The 19,382-nt window shown below is 35.0% G+C and overlaps 2 protein-coding genes across 2 annotated transcripts; one reads left to right on the forward strand and one right to left on the reverse strand.

Moving 5' to 3' along the window:
- Positions 1 to 1,873: 1,873 nt before the first annotated feature.
- On the reverse strand, positions 1,874 to 12,833 carry LOC107597174 (V-type proton ATPase subunit S1-like protein). Its single transcript, XM_016288130.1, has 7 exons — positions 12,710 to 12,833; positions 7,865 to 7,905; positions 5,945 to 5,991; positions 4,584 to 4,819; positions 4,190 to 4,240; positions 3,317 to 3,560; positions 1,874 to 2,668 (listed from the first exon to the last, which is right to left on the reverse strand). Exons 1-7 carry the CDS (start codon positions 12,808 to 12,810, stop codon positions 2,432 to 2,434), a joined length of 957 nt encoding a protein of 318 aa, XP_016143616.1. The 5' UTR covers positions 12,811 to 12,833; the 3' UTR covers positions 1,874 to 2,431.
- Positions 12,834 to 14,691: 1,858 nt separating this feature from the next.
- rps23 (ribosomal protein S23) lies at positions 14,692 to 16,179 on the forward strand. The gene is made up of 4 exons (XM_016288170.1): positions 14,692 to 14,783; positions 15,510 to 15,669; positions 15,751 to 15,871; positions 15,983 to 16,179. Exons 1-4 carry the CDS (start codon positions 14,780 to 14,782, stop codon positions 16,127 to 16,129), a joined length of 432 nt encoding a protein of 143 aa, XP_016143656.1. The 5' UTR covers positions 14,692 to 14,779; the 3' UTR covers positions 16,130 to 16,179.
- Positions 16,180 to 19,382: the final 3,203 nt, after the last annotated feature.

Genomic DNA, 19,382 nt, shown 5'->3' on the forward strand with positions numbered 1-19,382 from the left:
TGTCTGCTAAATGCATAAATTTAAATTTAATTTAAGATTAAAATAAATACAATTTAGATTAAATGAATGCATAAAGTACTGTATAAGTAATGTATAATGGGTAGATAAATACGTAATGACTTGACTTGGACACTAAACTTTTTAAATAATGTATTCATATATATATATATATATATATATATTTAATTGATTATCCACCTATATCTCTCTAGCCTATATAAAATAAATTATTAAAAAATATTAATAAATTATTTTAAAAGTTTAGAGAGATAGATTTTATTAAAAACACTTATATTAAATTATATTTAAATATAAAATATCTAACAGTAGCCTACTGTATAATGAGTAGAACAATAGTAATAAAGTAACTTAATATTATTTTTAATAAGAATAATTATATATTAAAGGTTAAAATATTATACAATTATATATATATACACACACACACACACACACACTAAGTTAGGGATATTCGACTTTAGGTGAAATTTATGAAAAATGTAAAAAAGTTCATGCTACAGTGATACAGTATATCATGAAAGTAGGGCATTTAAGTAGAAGCATGCAATGGTAATGTCTTCATCTCAAACTATTTATTGAAACAAAAGCTATCAACAGTGGTGGGCATACCACAACAAAAAAATGTCAATGTCTCAATAACTTGTCATGTGTCCTTGAGCATCAATTACAGCTTGTCAGCAACGTCTCATGCTGTACACAAGTCGACTTATTGTCTGCTGAGGCATAGCATTCCACTCTTCTTGAAGGGCTGCCCTCAGGGGTGCAGTGTTACGACCCTCTACACGACGACTCAGCTGATGGTTCTCTATGGGATTCAGGTCTGGAGAAAGTGCAGGCCACTACATTTGAGGTACCCCAGCCTCCAGCAGCCGTTCCCTGATAATGCGACCTCGATGAGCTGGGGCACTGTCATCCAAGAAGATGAAATCAGGCCTGTGCTGCTCATGCAGAGGCACAGTGGATTAATGATGTTGTTCAGGTAGTATTGACTTGTCACAGTACCATTCACAAGGTGTAGGGCAGTTCGGTATTGACTAGACGCACCTGCCCAGACTGTAACACCAGACAACAGTGGCTGATGCATAGAATTGTCCTTGACGTCTCCATCATTTCTGCTAAATAAGATAATACAAAAACCAGAGTTAACATACAGTCTACACAAAAATACCATAACACAATCATTTTAAAAATACATATGCTCAAAATAACATCAGTAATTGGTTGCACACTATTGAAACCATTACGCAGTATGTTTTATTAATTCGAGTTTTAGGTTTTGCTGATCAGCATCAATTTCGTAATCAATGGGGAAAAGCATTCCTTTTTTCATCTATTTCACTGATCCGCAAATTAAAACTATATTACATTATCATAATGGTTTATTCACAGTTTAAAACTTCAAAGTCAACATGAAATCAAAATACTCTCTTAATACACATTCCTGGATTTATTCTGATTCATTGTGCATGTTGTTCACCATCCTATGGAAGCTTGTGTCCATCACAGGATAAAAAAAAAAAAAGATATTGTGACTTTTTATTTCATAATTCAGACGTTTATCAAGAGAGTTTATATCTCTTGATTCAGACTTTTTTCTCGCAAAACATAATTGCAATATAAAAACTAATGTGAGATATAAACACATAATTGTGAGATATAAACATAATTGCGAGATCTAAACATAATTGTGATTTAAACTAAGACTTGTGAGAAATAAAATCAGAATTGTGAGATATTAACTTATAACTGAGATGTAAACTCAGAATTGAAATATAAACTCAGAATTGTGAGATATAGACACAGAATTAAGAGAGAAAAAAAGTCAAAATTGCAAGATATAAAGATATAGAGTTTATATTGAACAATTCTGTCTTTTTTCTCGAATATAAATTTAGAATGTTCAATTCTGTAGCAGAAATGTGCTTCCATAATACCATCCAATCAGTTCCAGATTAAAAAATCAAGATGTTTTATTCACAAATATGTAGAATTACAACTGCAAAATTGCTTGCGAAACACCATTTCATGTTGACTTCAAAGAAGCATCAGTGCTGAAGTTAAATCTGGTTCTTAGCAATCAAACAGAAGCTAAGACAGACGATGCAAATGCAAGATATATTAATTATTGTGCTATTTCGAATTGCATTCAAACATCTGAAGATCTCCTTCCCCTCATGTATCCTGACGCTGAATGTTTAATTCCTAGATTTTTGGTGAGAACTGGCTGATATCTTCAAATCCTCCGGTGTGCCAAGCCTGTAAAGCTCCCGAAGGAACCAGATTCGGACTTCCACTGTCCCACCACAATGATGCCACTGCCGTGGTGCAGTCAGTCCCAAACAGCTCTGATTCTCCGTTCAGATGGGAGTCAGAGCTCACAGTCACAGAAGTGTCCGTCTCTCTCGGGACTCTAGAGGTTGTTCTTCTCTGTGCTCTCCGCTTCAGTGCTGCGCGGGAAGTAGACGGTGGTCTTGTGCTCTTCGTAGCGGTCGATGTGCTTCAGGTGAACCACCATGTGCAGCGCGTAGGCCAGCACCAGCAGCAGGATCAGAGACGTGATCAGACCCATCAGGATGGCAGGAGTGAAGAAGGTCGCGCAGTCGCTGGCCGCCACAAACTTACTGGAGTGAACGTTAAACGCCTGGATCTGTGAGGAAAAACACAAGAAACAGCAGATGGTAAGATGTTGAATCCTTAAAAACTATTTTCCAGTTTATCTATCTATCTATCTATCTATCTATCTATCTATCTATCTATCTATCTATCTATCTATCTATCTATCTATCTATCTATCTATCTATCTGTCTGTCTGTCTGTCTATGTTTCTATCTATCTATCTATCTATCTATCTATCTATCTGTCTGTCTGTCATCTATCTATCTATCTATCTATCTATCTATCTATCTGTCTGTCTGTCTGTCTGTCTGTCTGTCATTTGCTCATTCTGTCCATCCATCTGTCTGTGTAAATGTCAATCTGTTTTTCTACTTGACAAAGTATTTTTTCTACTTCTCTATCATGTCGAAATGGTCAGAGATGTTCCAGGCAAAGCAGAAAATAATTCATAGTTTTCTATATTCCAAATGAAAAAACATTTAATTTCACCCAAACTCCTCGGGTTCTTCCACACACTCTGGACTGTGAGCTTTTTGAAAAGACGCTGCTCTCACGCCAAACCACAAGCTTGTGTAACCACATTACACCCACCAGAGCCTAAAAATACAGCGCAAGATGCTACAACTCCGGTATGAGGCGTTTATCAGCAGAGGATGGAGGGAAAGAGTTGCCTGCCAACCTGGAAGTCGGTGAAGGTTATGTGCCAGTGTGCGGCGTGGTCGGTGTTGGCGCTGGGCACCAGCAGTGTGTCGTACTTCTGCAGGCTGCTGACGTGCTGGCAGTGATAGGAGTTGGTGGAGGGCGCGTACACATCTGTAGCGTTGAACGTGGCCTCGTGCGTCCAGTTGTAATGGATGTACACATTATCCAGAGTGAACCAGTTCTGTCCCGCAGACTCGTAGAACGTGTTTGACATCTGTAGCCTGTGGAAATAAACACTTTATCTCACTGCAAAGCATTTTAAAAATCATTTCTGTTCTTCGATGAGAAGTGCAAACTGATTGTTTACTAGCACACACAAAAACATGTATATTATAAGCTCTAAATTCAGATTGGATGAATTACATTTGAAGATACTGTACATGAACTAATATTGGCACATCTGTGATGACAAATTAAAAAAAATATATTTGAAATTTGATAAAAATGGTAACCATTAACATTCTATAAATCAATATAAAGAGGTTTGGATACATTTGAATTTTATTCCATTAAATTCCAAATCTGTTTGTGACTGACTGCGATATTATTACTAATGAAAACCTCTTAATAATGTTAGGATGTTAATATTTAAATATTTTAACATTAAAAATAAAACATCATTAATGATTGAACATTGGTGCCTTTTGTCATATCGCTAAAATGTAAAATCACAGTATTGTAGTGATGTAGTATATAAATATAAAATAACTACAATTTTATTTTTTATATATATTTATTATTTTCATATTTTAGAAAATGTAGTCATAAAAACTCATTAAAAATGCCATGAATTAAAAATAAATAAAATTATAAAAATGAATTTATATGAAATAAATAAACAAGGAATAACCTGATAGAGAGGCCTCTTAGATCTTCCACATCGCCGTAACGGAGATTGAGTCTGGTGAGTAACAAAATATGTCAAAATATTATTAAACATGTACATTTTTATTAGCTGTCAAATTTTCCTTCTCAATTATACATCTTACACCAGGCTGAAGTAGTTTTTATCTGGGTTTTCATTTATGTATGGAATATGTCTAGATAATATTTAACTCCAAAAACAAAAATGCATTGTGACATTAAGTAGAACAAAATATAATATATTATATTATAATCATATTAAATAATTATATATATATATTTTTTTTTTCCCCTAAATTTTTCTGGACCTATTTTTGTGAGACACGCTAGTAAAAAAATGTACATTTGTGTTTGCAGCACCGGTGTGCAGCAGAACTCACATGGCTTTATCTTTGCTGCAGAAGGAGCCTTTGGTGTCCACCGGTGCGTCTGGGCTGAAGGTTCTCTCTGTGAGGTCCACTAAACTGTGATTCCTGTACCTGATGGCCAGTTTGCGGGCTCTGAAGAGGATGCAGGTCTTGCCGTTGTAAGAAACACTCAGAGGAGAGTACAACAACATTCCTGGAGACTGAAGCAGCTTCCTGCGTGGAGGAGCGTGAAGCTGCCATCCGTACGGCTGAAACAAGAGCATAATATCACTGTAACATGAGCAACATACACTATCATTCTCAAGTTTGAGGTCAGTATGATGGTCTAATTATGTATAGAATTGAATAAAATGTACAATAACATCCAGGTTACACAAGTTTGGGTTTGAAAGATTTTTAAATGTTTTTGAAAGAAGTCTCTTTTGCTCACCAAGGCTGCATTTTTCTGATTAAAAATGTAAAATTGTGAAATATTATTACAATTTAAAATAATTATTTTCTATGTGAATATATGTTAAAGTGTAATTTATTCCTGCGATGAAAAGCTGAATTTTCAGCATCATTACTCCAGTCTTCAGTGTCACGTGATCCTTCAGAAATCATTTTAATATGCATCAGTTGCACAGTTGGAAATCAGGATTAATTTTGTCTTTCAGGATTCTTTAAAGTTAAAAACTGCATTTATTTTAAATAGAAATCTTTTTTAACATAAAAAATTTATTTAATTTCATCTTTTAATCTTTTGATCAATTTAATGCATTCTTGCTGAATATAAGTATACATTTCTTTCAACAGTAGTTTACGTAAGGCTAGTTGTCATGCCTATGGGGTAAGTTGTCACAATATAACCTGCTATTAAAGAGCAAAAAATTGTTTATAATTGTTTATTATAAACCTATAATAAACCACAAAACAGTTGACTGAACTGCAAATACAGTATGTAAACTGTAACATATTTTAAACCATTATGTAAACCAGATGGCCAGCAGACAGAATATTGTAATGAAATGTAATTAAAAACTATTTGCAGGAATAAAAGTCTGACAGAGCTCCCATGTGGGCATTTATAAAAAATACTCTTGTATCTGTATGTGACAACTGGCCCCGTTCTCCCCTATGCTTTGAAATACACTTAATACTCATGAAGAACAGTTTACAGAAATCATATTTGCAAAGGGAATTAGAGACTTTTGGGGCACCGTAACATCCTAAATCAGAGTGAAATTCCTGATTAAAAATGTAGCATGTTTGTAATCTGTTTTTCCAAAGACAATGCAGTCTGTGAAGGATTAAATTCATCTGTTTTGGATGTTTTGGAGAGAAATCTGCACCCCAGCGGTGGCACAAGGTCACACTGGCTCGGCTCGTCTCACCTGCAGCGCTTCAGCCGCAAACACCGAGCCGTCAGCGTCCACCCCATCTGCACAACAACACACACTCACTAAATCTGCTGAAATATTTACATTTATATCATATTTATTCAGACAAATATGCAAAAATAAGCATGTTTCTAACGAACTGTGTGCACTGCCATTTGAGAGTTTGGGATCAGTAAGATATTTCATGTTTTTTAAAGAAGTCTCCTGCTCATCAAGGCTGCATTTATTTGATCAAAAATACTGAAAAAAAACAGTAATATTGTGAAATATGATTGCAATTTAAAATAACGGTTTTCTATTTTACTATACTTATGTATAATTAATTTCTGTGATGCGCAGCTGAATTTTCAGCATCATTACTCCAGTCTTCAGTGTCACATGATCTTCAGAAATCATTCTAATATGCTGATTTATTATCAATGTTGGAAATACTTGTGCTGCTTAATTTTTTTGGAACCTGTAATATTTTTTTAAGGATTCTTTGAAGAATAAAAAGTTTAAAAGAACAGATTTAAAACATGCTTTTTGAATAAAATTATTAATTACTTTTTTTTTAATTCAGCCGCAAACACCGAGCCGTCAGCGTCCACCCCATCTGCACAGCAACACACACTCACTAAATCTGCTGAAATATTTACATTCATATCATATTTATTCAGACAAATATGCAAAAATAAGCATGTTTCTAACGAACTGTGTGCACTAACGAACTATTGTTACAAAAAAAGCAATTTGGTGCAGATCCTGATATTTATATGCACAAAAAGTGATGAAATTATGATGCTTGTAATGTAAATATGTGAGCCTTTTATAAAAATATAGCAGATGCTTACATAAAATGATATAAATATCAGTTGTCAATCTATATGTCCAAAAATATGTTTTAGTAAAATGAGATTTTAATGATCCAAACATATAATGCAATGCAATCTAATGCTGATTGAGAGCTGAAGAATTAAAGGCTCCTCAGAAGATGTGAGATGTTCTGGAGGCTTGTGAAGATCATTCCTCCGCTGAGGAACAGTGAAAGTAAAGCTTCTGGAAACAAACGCTCCTCACTTGTGCTGCTTAATTTTTTTGGAACCTGTAATATTTTTTTAAGGATTCTTTGAAGAATAAAAAGTTTAAAAGAACAGATTTAAAACATGCTTTTTGAATAAAATTATTAATTACTTTTTTTTTAAAAAAGGTAAGACATTTTTTTTCTGACTCCCAACTTTTGAATGGTAGTGTATATTGTTACAAAATAAGCAATTTGGTGCAGATCCTGATATTTATATGCACAAAAAGTGATGAAATTATGATGCTTGTAATGTAAATATGTGAGCCTTTTATAAAAATATAGCAGATGCTTACATAAAATATCATAAAATATCAGTTGTCAATCTATATGTCCAAAAATATGTTTTAGTAAAATGAGATTTTAATGATCCAAACATATAATGCAATGCAATCCAATGCTGATTGAGAGCTGAAGAAATAAAGGCTCCTCAGAAGATGTGAGATGTTCTGGAGGCTTGTGAAGATCATTCCTCCGCTGAGGAACAGTGAAAGTAAAGCTTCTGGAAACAAACGCTCCTCAAAAGATCCTGAGGATCAGATTTGAGACGCACTGATTTTTCTAAAAAAAATAATTGATGGGGAATCAAGTAAAGCCGAGCTGCTTTAGTCCAGAAAGTGTTCATTATTCAGCACCAGCTGAAGCTGGACATTTGTACAATTACACTAAAAGAGCTTTTACTGGATAAAAAAAAGTCTAAACCATCAATCAGACAACAGAAGGCATGGAGTAGATTGTGTAGACTGAGTTTGATCATTTAGAGGCCTTAGAAATGTGCATATCAAATATGATATATTAGGATTGGCAAAGAACCACTGAAGAAAGAAATCAAAGTTATTATCAAAATAACTTACTTTGTTGGACTCTGATGTCTTGGGATGGTGCATCATCTGAGCTGTAAGTACGAGAATTTAATGAGTGCATTATTAAACAGATGAATACCTTCATAAACAACTGAAATCATTTATATAGTTGGATACGATCATTGGTTCTCGACTGCAGATCGGCTCTTCACGTGTTATGAATAAGAATGAGATACAGAAGGCTTTGATGCTGTGAGTCACTGCGAGTCACTGTGAGACGAACTCGCTTTCAAGTCACTTTGCTTTTGTTCCCGCAGGATATTTCTATTGCTCAGGAGATCTCAGATACGTTTCCTTTAAGCGTCAGCTTTGCTTCAGACGTTTCTCCTGAAATGCCTCAGGAGAAATAAATATACACACAAACGAGTCAATTAACATGCAGCAAGAGACATAAAATCACTATGGAGAGCAGAATAAGACGAGAAATGCTCGAGCTCATATTGAGGAATAGTTCACCCAAAAATGAAAATGAGCTGAAAATGTCCTCACCCTTAGATCATCCAAGATGTAGATGAGTTTGTTTCTTCATCAGATTTGGAGAAATGGAGCATTGCATCAGTGTCTCAGCAATGGATGCTCTGCAGTGAATGGGTGCCGTCAGAATGAGAGTCCAAACAGCTGATAAAAACATCACAATAATCCACACCACTCCAGTCCATCAGTTAACATCTAGAGAAGACAAAAGCTGTGTGTTTGTGTTAATTAAATCAATCATTAAGACATTTTTAACTTCAAACTGTTGCTGTTGGCTAAATACGAGTTCATAATATTGCTTTCCCTGATAAAAAATCATCTAGTCTGAATCAGCAGAGAAGTATGCTCAAGTCAAGCACCGTTTACAAGCTAAAACAGCTCTAAACAAATATATGTGTGGATTTTGATGTGAGAGACAACAGGAGATTATTGAGATTACAGCAGTGTTATTATGGATTATGGACTCATATTTTAGCCGGTAGAGACAGTTTAAAGTTAAACACATCTTAATGATGGATTTGGCAGCTTTTCACTTCATAAAACATTCATTGATGGACTGGAGTGGTGTGGATTATTGTGATGTTTTTATCAGCTGTTTAGACTCTCATTCTGACGGCACCCATTCACTGCAGAGGATCCGTTGCTGAGACACTGATGCAATGCTACATTTCTCCAAACCTGACGAAGAAACAAACTCATCTACATCTTGGATGGCCTGAGAGTGAGGACTTTTTTTTTTTCATTTTTGGGTGAAATGTTCCTTTAAGATCTCTTCAGAATAACAGGTGAGGTTCCCTGGGTCTTTTTCTCAGAAACATCTGAGAAGCAGGAAACGTCTCAATTAACACTTTTTAAAATCGTATTGCTGTCTAGGAGAAACGATTGAGAACTGATGTGTGATTTTCTGCTGCATGTTCTTGTGATTTCTTCAACAGTAAGACGGATTACTGAAAGATGAACAGTTTAACCATTTAATCACCGAGTAATGCTGCTGAAATGGGCTTAACCTGGTTCTCAGACCTGATTACGGGTCAGTCTGACCGGCGCTGGCACATAATGTCGGTCAGGGATCAAAGAAAGAGATGAGGATGTCTTCGGTTAGCGAGGATGAAAGAGAAGAGATTCTGACTCATATATAAATATATAACACAATGTTTTCTTTAGCGTAATTATTTTTAAACACTTTTCGGTTTTATTTTAGTAAATTTGTTGTGTGTTTTTGTCATTTTTATTAGTTACTGTTTTTTAATATGTCTATATAGTTTTGATTAATTTTCCGTTTTTGTTATTTAAGTACATTAAAACATTTAGTTTAACTAAATTAAAATGAAAAATGTTAAATGTTAATGTTAAAACTAAATGAAATAAAAAAAATTCTATATTACTTTACTTCAAGTAACAATGTTTGTTGTGGTTTTAATAATTCATTTTTGTTTTGTATATATCATATAATCTTTAAATATTAAAAATTGCTATATTAAACCGCAAATATTGTGTATTTAATTTCTCGCTTTGTAAATGCATTTATGGGAACACATTTTAAATTGTTTTTGCTATGGTTAAGTAAATCTAAAACTAAAACCATAAAAAAGCATTTTGGTTACTTGAAATAAAATAAACTGAAACTGAAACTACAATAAAAAAAACTATATACTGTATATATATATATATATATATAAACTAAAGCTACTAAAAATGACAAAAGTGCACAACAAAACAACTAAAACTTGAACTAAAATTTAAATAAAAATGGAAAATATAAAAATAAAAACTGATTCAAAATATTAATAAAACTAGTACACAATGCTACTAAAATAAGGATGTTTTTTTGCAAGCAAACATGTCAAAGTTATCATCAGCATGCCACAAATGTCAAAAAAACACTTGCATTTCAGGAATATATTTTTACTGCAACTTTTCAATGCTAAAAGCATGTGTTTGTTGTGTTGTGCATCGTCACGCCAATCTAAGATCATTTATCAGCTCCGCGCAGCAGATGGAGTGACCTGTGAGTGCGGATCTGCCCTTGTCCACGCAGGAGGTGCTGCTTGTTTACCTGCCCTGCAAACAACAGCAGACCTGTGACGTTTCTTCTGATTTTCTCATAAACTGCATCAGTAATTCACTCTCTCGGATGGCTGCGTCAAATGAACAGAAGCCCACGAGGGAGATGTGGGAGGGTTTGTGTTCTGTTATTGTTGCATAACTATATTTAGCAAAACAGAGAGTCTGCATCAAGCAAACTTGACCTGCACGGCACCATCCAAAACAACAACCTGAGTGAATAAAGCACAGCTAGATAGAGAAGGAAAGCCTGAAGGAAACACAAATCCCTCCTTCTGTCTGCTTCAGCAGTGGTTTATCCTTTCAACGTTGCACCTGAACATGACAGTCGGCACATTTATATAATCAATGAAATCTGCTGACCGCTTCAAAACGCATGTAGCATATTTCAGTCGGGACGCTCAGATTAGAGTGTCTTTAAAGTTCTGTCGGCATCTAGATGCTTCACCAAATCAAATCTGTTAATACACAGCTAAAGCCCAGTCTGGCCTACATGTAGTAAAACTCCATCTGTGCAAGTGGAGAAACGCTACACGCTTTCAGCTCCTAGAAGCAATGTGCTGCCAATTAGAGCTGTGTTTTTAATACAAGCTGCGGAGAAACTCGACATATGTGGCTATTAAAAATGCCTACTGCTTAGACAACAACAAGAAGAGTTGCATTCACTGCAAAGAAGTTAAAATAAAACAATTATTGGAGGATGTTTTACAAGAAAATACTATCTCAGTTTTTCTTCTTCAAAATGTCATGTTATTTGCTCTTTATTTGCAAATTCATTTAGCAATCTCTATTTCTACACCATGTTTTTGTGTAATTTAGCGGAGCGCATTTGTATTTTTTGCTGATTTATTTATGTGTTTATTTCCTTATTCTTTCAGTGTTTTTTTGTTTATGCATAAGCATGTCAAGAACTTAAATAGATACCCAGGTTTTCTATAAAATAAAGAAATGCAAACAATTGCATTTTTTTGTTGGTTAATATTTTGTGTTTATTTACTTATTCCTTCTGCATTTTTACAACATATATGTGTGTCAAATTAAATAGATATTTAAATAGATATAATAGATAAATAGATATAATAGATTAAATAGATATTTCAAATTAATTTTATGGAACAAAATTAATAAAATTGCATTTTTTGCTGGTTTATTTTCTGTGTTTATTTACTTATTCCTTCTGCATTTTTACAACACATATGTGTGTCAAATTAAATATATATTTAAATAGATATAATAGATTAAATAGATATTTCTAATTAATTTTATGGAAACAAATACATTTTCTGGAAAAAATAAACAAAACAGTATTTTTTTTGCTGGTTTATTTTCTGTGTTTATTTACTTATTTTTTCAGCAACATATATTAAACATATATTGAGGTTTTCTGAAAAAACAAACAAACAAATAAAATTATGAATAATGACAATCTGCCATCTTGCTGAAACATTGCAAAAAATTGCATGCTCAAAAAAGTTTTTAAATGATTAATTGTAAATTTAAATAATATAAACATTTTTATACATTTCTTTTTTTACACACACAGCTTCTTTTACTGCATTTATTGTGAGTATAATGTGCATGTTGTGTGTACTTTAGTGTATTCTGTATGGTCTTTTGCATATTGTCTATTATAAATTCTGATGATCTGCAGCTGTCTTCCAAAGATCTGCCCCTGTGGATTTATAAAATGCAAATAAAATCTACCGGCCTCTCTATAAACAAGTCAAAATCAACAAACTCATTCACACAAAAAGTTCATTAGTGCATCAAAAGATCAATTATTAATCATAAACACGCATCATATTATATAATAAATAAATGATTCATAATGCGATCCTGCAGTTTGATGGTTCAGCCCAACAATAAATGGTACATGAATCACAATTACATATTAAAATTCATATTTCATTCATATCGTCTCAGCCTGAAGCTCAAACAGATGCTCCACATTCCTTCAGTGATGCTGATCATTCCTGCATCCCGACCTGCTCTCATCTTGTCCAACACACATCTCTGCCTCCAGTTTTAGTAGCAAATATGGATTTGCCTGTAAACTGATGCCGATGGATTTTCTCTTGTGTTTCACTGCAAGAGCCCTTCGCTTGAGTCTCAATGCAGACATGAAGGGTGGACAAAGGAGGCGAGCACTAGTTGTCTCAGCCACACCAGTTCATCATCGATTAAGAAATGCATAGACACACAATATATACAGTCTTTGTTTCTCCCGGTTTCACCATTTGAATAAACGTGATGCCTAAAAGACCACATCTCCGGCTTAATTCAAAAGAATCCACTCACCTTCCTTCCACAAAGGCAGACAGCTGCTCATAAGACGAGGATATCTGCAGGAAAACAAAAGAAAATAACGCAAGAGACATTGGGCGCCACGTTGATGCCATGTATCCATCCAGATGAGTCTGCCAGAGATGATGCTGAAGCTGCTGCTTCATGATAACGGGCGCAGCCTCAGCGATGATTGACAGGCGCGGCGGCCAATCAGCGTCCAGCGGGCGGGACAATCAGCCGACGCGGCCACGCCCCTTCACAGAGCGTGTGCTGCTGACACAGTAATACACAAACCAGTGCTGCGTTCAGCTCCGACAAAACGGTGCAAAACGTGTTTTAAACGGAAACTGGTGTGTGTTGAACACTGTTCTGATGAAGCCAGAGTTGCAGCTATGGCAGCTGAGAAGGCCATTCTTTGTGTTCTTTCTGAAGAATTTTCAGAGCCTGATGAAATCGGTTTAAATACGTGTTTAATACTGCAAAACACGCTCGATGTTACAGTCCCTGCCCTTGCCCTCCAGAATAAAAGAGAACATCCCAATCAAATGAAGGGGTTTGTGGAAACTGTGGTTCCTAATTATTGTGATCCAACATTTGCCTCGCGTTTCAGGATGAAAAGACAAACATTTCAGGTGAAGGATAATCCACTTCTTACCTCCGAGACTGTGTTATGATCTATATGACCTTATTATTTTTATCGTGAGTATTAGACTTATCATTAGTGCTGATCACTGTTGTTGTGCTATTGTAATATTTACCATTATATAATCAGAGGGGTATAGAAAAGTTTATGAAAGTGTCACTCCACAATACAATAGCAAAATATGTAAGTATGTATAGTATTTTTATGTTACATTAATCAGTGCACAGCTTCCTAAGGAAAGGATATGGACCAGAAGACATTGCATTTACTAAATGATATTTAGACAGACTTAAAGAAGTTCCAGATTTATACATGAGCTCTTATTATTTCAGTTATTTTGCCTTTAATGTAAATAAACATGTGCAAACAATATACTTGCTCTTGTGAATTTATTTGGATGTTAATTACATTGTGCGAGCTGTCTCTTTAATAACATGTGGTTTATAAACATGCTGCAGCTGATTGGGCTGACATTTCTGACACACCCACCAAACAAGAGAAAATGTATCTCAAACCCCGCTGCACACCGTTTCCAGGAAACATGTCGTTCAACCCGGAAACCGTAGCAAAGCGTTGCACACCGGTTTGAGCTTGAACATGCCCCAGCACTGACCCATTCAACTAAACTAATTAGGCGCGTAATTAACCAACATAAGACAATGGTACTGATTGAGAACTGTGGCAGAAGGTCGAAACTGAAACACATGAACTGGCACAACAGAAATGCATAATACAATTCTGTGTAGGCCTGTACTATTTCAGTATTGAACCCAAAGCGAAATGTATGTATTTTATTTATTTACAATTCATAGATAGCTACATATTACCAATTAAAAATATATTTCAGCATTAAATCCAAAGGGTATGTATTTATTTCACATTCACAGACAGATAGTTGTTACAAATAATAATATATTTCAGTATTAAACCAAAAGTGAAAAAACGTTATTAATTATTTTTTTCTAATTTTAATTATACACTTATAAAGTAAACAGGAATAAATCTAGCGCTAGTAAACAATATTAAAAGAAAAGTAATACCATAGTTTTTTGACACTTACGTTAAGGTCATTGCATTCTTTAAAATACTGTGGAGTACCATATTGCTGCACGAATATTGTAATCATAAATGAATATGAATATATATTTTTTTTCAATCGCAATCAAGTAGAGATTTTAATACAATATTTTGACTTGGACGACGGTGAAATAAATCAGATTACATATATTAAAGTGGTAACTGTACCATAACAGAGATATGAAAAGGGGGAAAAAAGGCTGAAATTCAAATCCTTTCTTAATCTCTGATATTCAATCAGATGAGCTTTACTGATTTATGGACAGGCGCTCGTTTTGGCTACCCGCGGGGTCCTTAGAGCAGTAGTTTGCGCCGAGCGTCACGTGGTCGTTCTTTTCTGTCCGGACTCAGAACACGCGGTCATGGGTACGTGCGAGGCGACAATAAACCTGCACAAAACGCTCTAATACTCGGGTTAACTAGACATTTATCTGGATTTACATTTTGTCAAAAGTGTAATGTATCAGTTTCGACAAAGTGGAGCTCGCTATAAAGCGGGGTTAGTCGCTATTTTATGTTTTATAGAGTCGAGGCGGAGCAGCCGTGAGCTGCACATACACTAAACACTGACATGATCTTTTAACAATATTACACAGCATTTTGATCTGTTAATCAGATTTGCGTGTTGTGCATGATAATTCAGCCGCTTTAAAAATGTGGCAGCATGTTGTTTTCTTTGTAGGTTTGATTAGAATACGTCTAAAGCTGTTTTGAATCTAGTGAACCCTCTACTAGAAGAATTATGTGCTTTTTTATTTATTTATTTAAAGCATAATCAGAACCAGCAAGGCCTGTAATTTGTAATTTGATGATGGCTGTCAGGAGGAGCATCAAGATGCTCAAGTGATCAACTACATCTAGTTTTATTCGTTTTACTGAGTTTCCACTTCATAGTCAATTCTATTCCATTTTATACTCAATTTAATTTCTCTAGTTACTCTCTCAGCTCTGAAGTATTTCCTTATAATTGCAGATTGTTAGGTGTTTCGATTGTAAACCGGTCCAAATGTGTGGGATGCTGGGTATTTGAACAATTTTTTTTGAAATAAAATAATAATTCTCATGCCTTTCTCTCTCTTTTTCCTCCTGCAGGCAAGTGTCGTGGACTGCGTACTGCTAGAAAACTGCGGAACCACCGCCGCGAGCAGAAATGGCATGATAAACAGTACAAGAAGGCCCATTTGGGCACCGCTCTGAAGGCCAACCCCTTCGGTGGAGCTTCTCACGCCAAAGGCATTGTGCTTGAGAAAGTGTAAGAAGCCGTGTTTGTCAAGATAGTGATGAATAGCTAGGGTAACTAAGGAATGAATGACTGACTTTGTCGTATTGACAGTGGTGTTGAAGCCAAGCAGCCCAACTCTGCCATCAGGAAGTGCGTCAGGGTCCAGCTGATCAAGAACGGCAAGAAGATCACCGCTTTCGTCCCCAACGACGGCTGCTTGAACTTCATTGAGGTAAACTGGATTTACGCAAGTTAAACTATACACTTGATTTGCTGTATTTGAGTTTAAGAGGATGTCTGTCTACGGAGTTGTCAGTGTGTGTGGTTTCTCTCGGGGTTACAGGAAAACGATGAGGTTCTGGTGGCGGGATTCGGTCGGAAGGGACACGCCGTGGGTGATATTCCCGGTGTTCGTTTCAAGGTGGTGAAGGTGGCCAACGTTTCTCTTCTGGCTCTGTACAAAGGCAAGAAGGAGAGACCCAGATCATAAACTGGTTCTTGTTGAAATCACAATAAAAGGACTTTATTCAGTTCCATAAACTGGCCCTTGTGTTTCTTGACAACTTTAGATGTTTCTAGTCCACTGTATGCTTGCAAATCTGTAACCTGTTTTAAAGTTCTTATCTTTACTCTGCTGTTAGAAACGTTGCTGTTTTCATACTGGATAAGGCCTGAGTAGTGTCTTTGTTTTCACGACAGTAAGCGTTTGAACTTTATTTAAATGGTTTATGGTTTATTGCTGTTTCTGAAGAGTGTTAGTAGTTTGTGTTGTTGAAGAAATGGTCTTAAAGGGTTAGTTCACCCAAAAATTTTAATTAGGCTGTGTTTTACTCACCCCAGAGGCATCCTAGGTGTATATGACTTTCTTCTTTCAGACGAATCCAGTCGGAGTTATATAAAAAATTGTCTTTGATCTTTCAAGCTGGTTAATGGCACTCAGCGGGTGTTGCATGCATCAGTCCAAAAGAACTTAAATAAAAATCGCCCATCCATTAAAAAAAAAAGTCTCGCACGGCTCCGGGTAGCCATTAATAAAGCCATTAATTGTCATTAATATATATATAAATTTAGTTTACAGGTGTATTTGTTGGTGTTAAGTAGGGCTGCACGATAAATCGCATGCGATACATCTTGTCAGTAAAGCCGGTTCATAAATATCGCATGCGATTTATCGTGCAGCCCTAGTCTTAAGTTAGAGCAAATTATTCATATGTATATACAGTTTATATCCATATGTTTTTCATTTAGTTTACAGGTCTAGGTGTTGGTCTCAAGTTATGTTTATCATGTATATTAATTTAGTTTGCAGGTGTATTTGTTGGTTAAGTTATATTTCAGTTATCTTACATGGGTATATTTATACATGTGCATATGAAGTATTTTCATTTAAATTACAGGTCTATGTGTTGGTCCTAAGGTTTGCCTTTATATTTTATATACAGTTTGTTACATAGTATTATTATACAGTAGTGTCGTCTTGATTTGATTTACAAGTGTAGCAATTTTTTAGTTTGTGATTTTGTTGATCAGGGTCATATTGCATGTGATATCCAGATCTAAAAAGTCAGTTTAAATTGAATATAAATGTATGCAATTATGCTTAGTCTGCTAATCCTGACTCACTGGACTGCAAAACAAAAAGTGCTCTTTCTCAAGCAGTTGTGTTCAGATCGTACAGTGTATGGTCCTTGTTCACATTAGGTGTAGTTAATAGATGGATGAAAATGGAAATGGAAAAGTTATTATTTGGCATGTTATTCAAGTAATTATTTGGTCAAAAGCTGCCTGAACCTGGAAATCGAGAATCATATATTGGTTATCTGACAATCGTCTCTTGTGTGTTGGAGAAAAAAGTTAAAATTGCAATAATGGCCTCTTGAAACACTAAAAATAACACCTAGAATCTCTTAAGGCCTTTTTGTCCCCATGTGCAACTGGATGTGAAGTCAGATTGTTTCTTTTTGCCTAAATGTGAAGCCAAAATCCAAAATCCAGATGGCTCCTGGCCTCAAAATCACATCCGGACTTTACTAGTTTCATAATAGATAAACCAAACGGGACTAAGGACACATTTGTGGTGTTTATTTCTGTGCATCTGCTCATTTGACGGCTCTGTTGGTACTCAGTAAAATGTTCACTGGTTTGTATGATGTATTTGGTCAGGTTTCTTCCAGGAGAGGAGACACTACAGGTGTGGATTGGATCATGCAGAAACTCTTATTAAAAGTTAAAGGGAAATGATGTGGAAGAGAAATGAGAAATTGAAGTAAACACCTGATGTTTTAGATCTGCAGGATCATCTGAATGAGCTTGTGACGTGAAAAGCTGCGTGTTTGTAAGAAGCAAAACCATTTTTAATGTCCAGCCATTGCTTCTGGTTAAAATAAAAGTCCATAATCCATAGTAACGCTTCCTCCAGAGAAAAAGTTGTTTTGTCTGAATCAGACCAATCCAAAACAGTTCTTAACAAATACTTTGGTGGATTTTGATGTGGGAAGTCAACAGGAGATGCACTTTTTCATTGGAAGAAGCATCATTACAGATTCTTATTTTAGCACCTCAAAACACCTTAATGATGGATTTGTTTCTTACAAACACACAGCTTTTGGCTTCATAATACCTTAACTGATGGACTGGAGTGGTGTGGATTACTTGTGATGTTTTTATCAGCTCTGATTCTGACGGCACCCATTCACTGCAGAGCATCCATTGGTGAGCAAGTGATGCAATGCTACATTTCTCCAAATCTGATGAAGAAATAAACTCATACATCTTATGGCCTGAGGGTGAGTACATATTGTTTGTGGTTTCTAGGGTGTTGCAAAGCGGATGTCAGGTGGACTTGTAGCAAAACTAATCATTTGTTGTCGGTCCATTAAGCACTTTGTAAGTGTCTTGGTCTGCTGTGAGTCAGATCTGTCTGGTGTCCAAGGGTGCAGAGGCACTATGATATGTCCCTAACAATATCAGTCACTATACTAAATTGTCCCTAGCAATAATTTTAATCAAACAGTTAAATGTCTGCCGTTATGCCCACTAATGCCAAAATCAAACCTACGCCCTCGTTAGTGTAGACAGTACAGATGAGGTCACATTAGGCTCTGGTTTTACCCATCTGAGCAGTATTTCATCTTTAAAGCTCTATGATTTCAGAAGCAGCTGTTATTGTTTCTGGGACATTACACATCCAAGTGCACATGGGTGTAAAATGGGAACGATGCGCGCAGATGCCTTCACTACACCAATAATACTGATTTTCTGACTGACTGCATGTGCAACCCAACTGTAATTCAGCGCGATCTGATTTTAGTATCACTGAAATACTTTTATAGTTTTTGCTAATATTTAGGTTTTATTTAATATCTTCTGTTTTTATGTTTTAGTTATTTCAGTACTTATACGTTTTTATATTTCATTATTTATAAATAAATATAGTATATATAATTAATATAACTTAATATAATTAATATATTTTAATAATTTTTCATTAATATTTTGCTTTTATGTAATATTTGTTTTCACTTTAATTTTGTTGTGCAGTTTTGTCATTTTTACTAGTTTTTACTGTCTATATAGTTTTTATTCAATTTTATTTGTTTGTTTTATTTAGATTTAGCAATTTCAGTAAAAAAAGTTTACATTTTTTAATCTAATTACAAATTTTATCATTTGTAAAAAATATAATATATATATAAATTTCATATTTATTATATTTTATTTCAGTTCATGCTCATTTTATTTAA

This window comes from Sinocyclocheilus grahami, unplaced genomic scaffold, assembly GCF_001515645.1.
Source record: "Sinocyclocheilus grahami isolate Dianchi unplaced genomic scaffold, SAMN03320097.WGS_v1.1 scaffold229.1, whole genome shotgun sequence".
NCBI classification, from domain to species: Eukaryota; Metazoa; Chordata; class Actinopteri; order Cypriniformes; family Cyprinidae; genus Sinocyclocheilus; species Sinocyclocheilus grahami.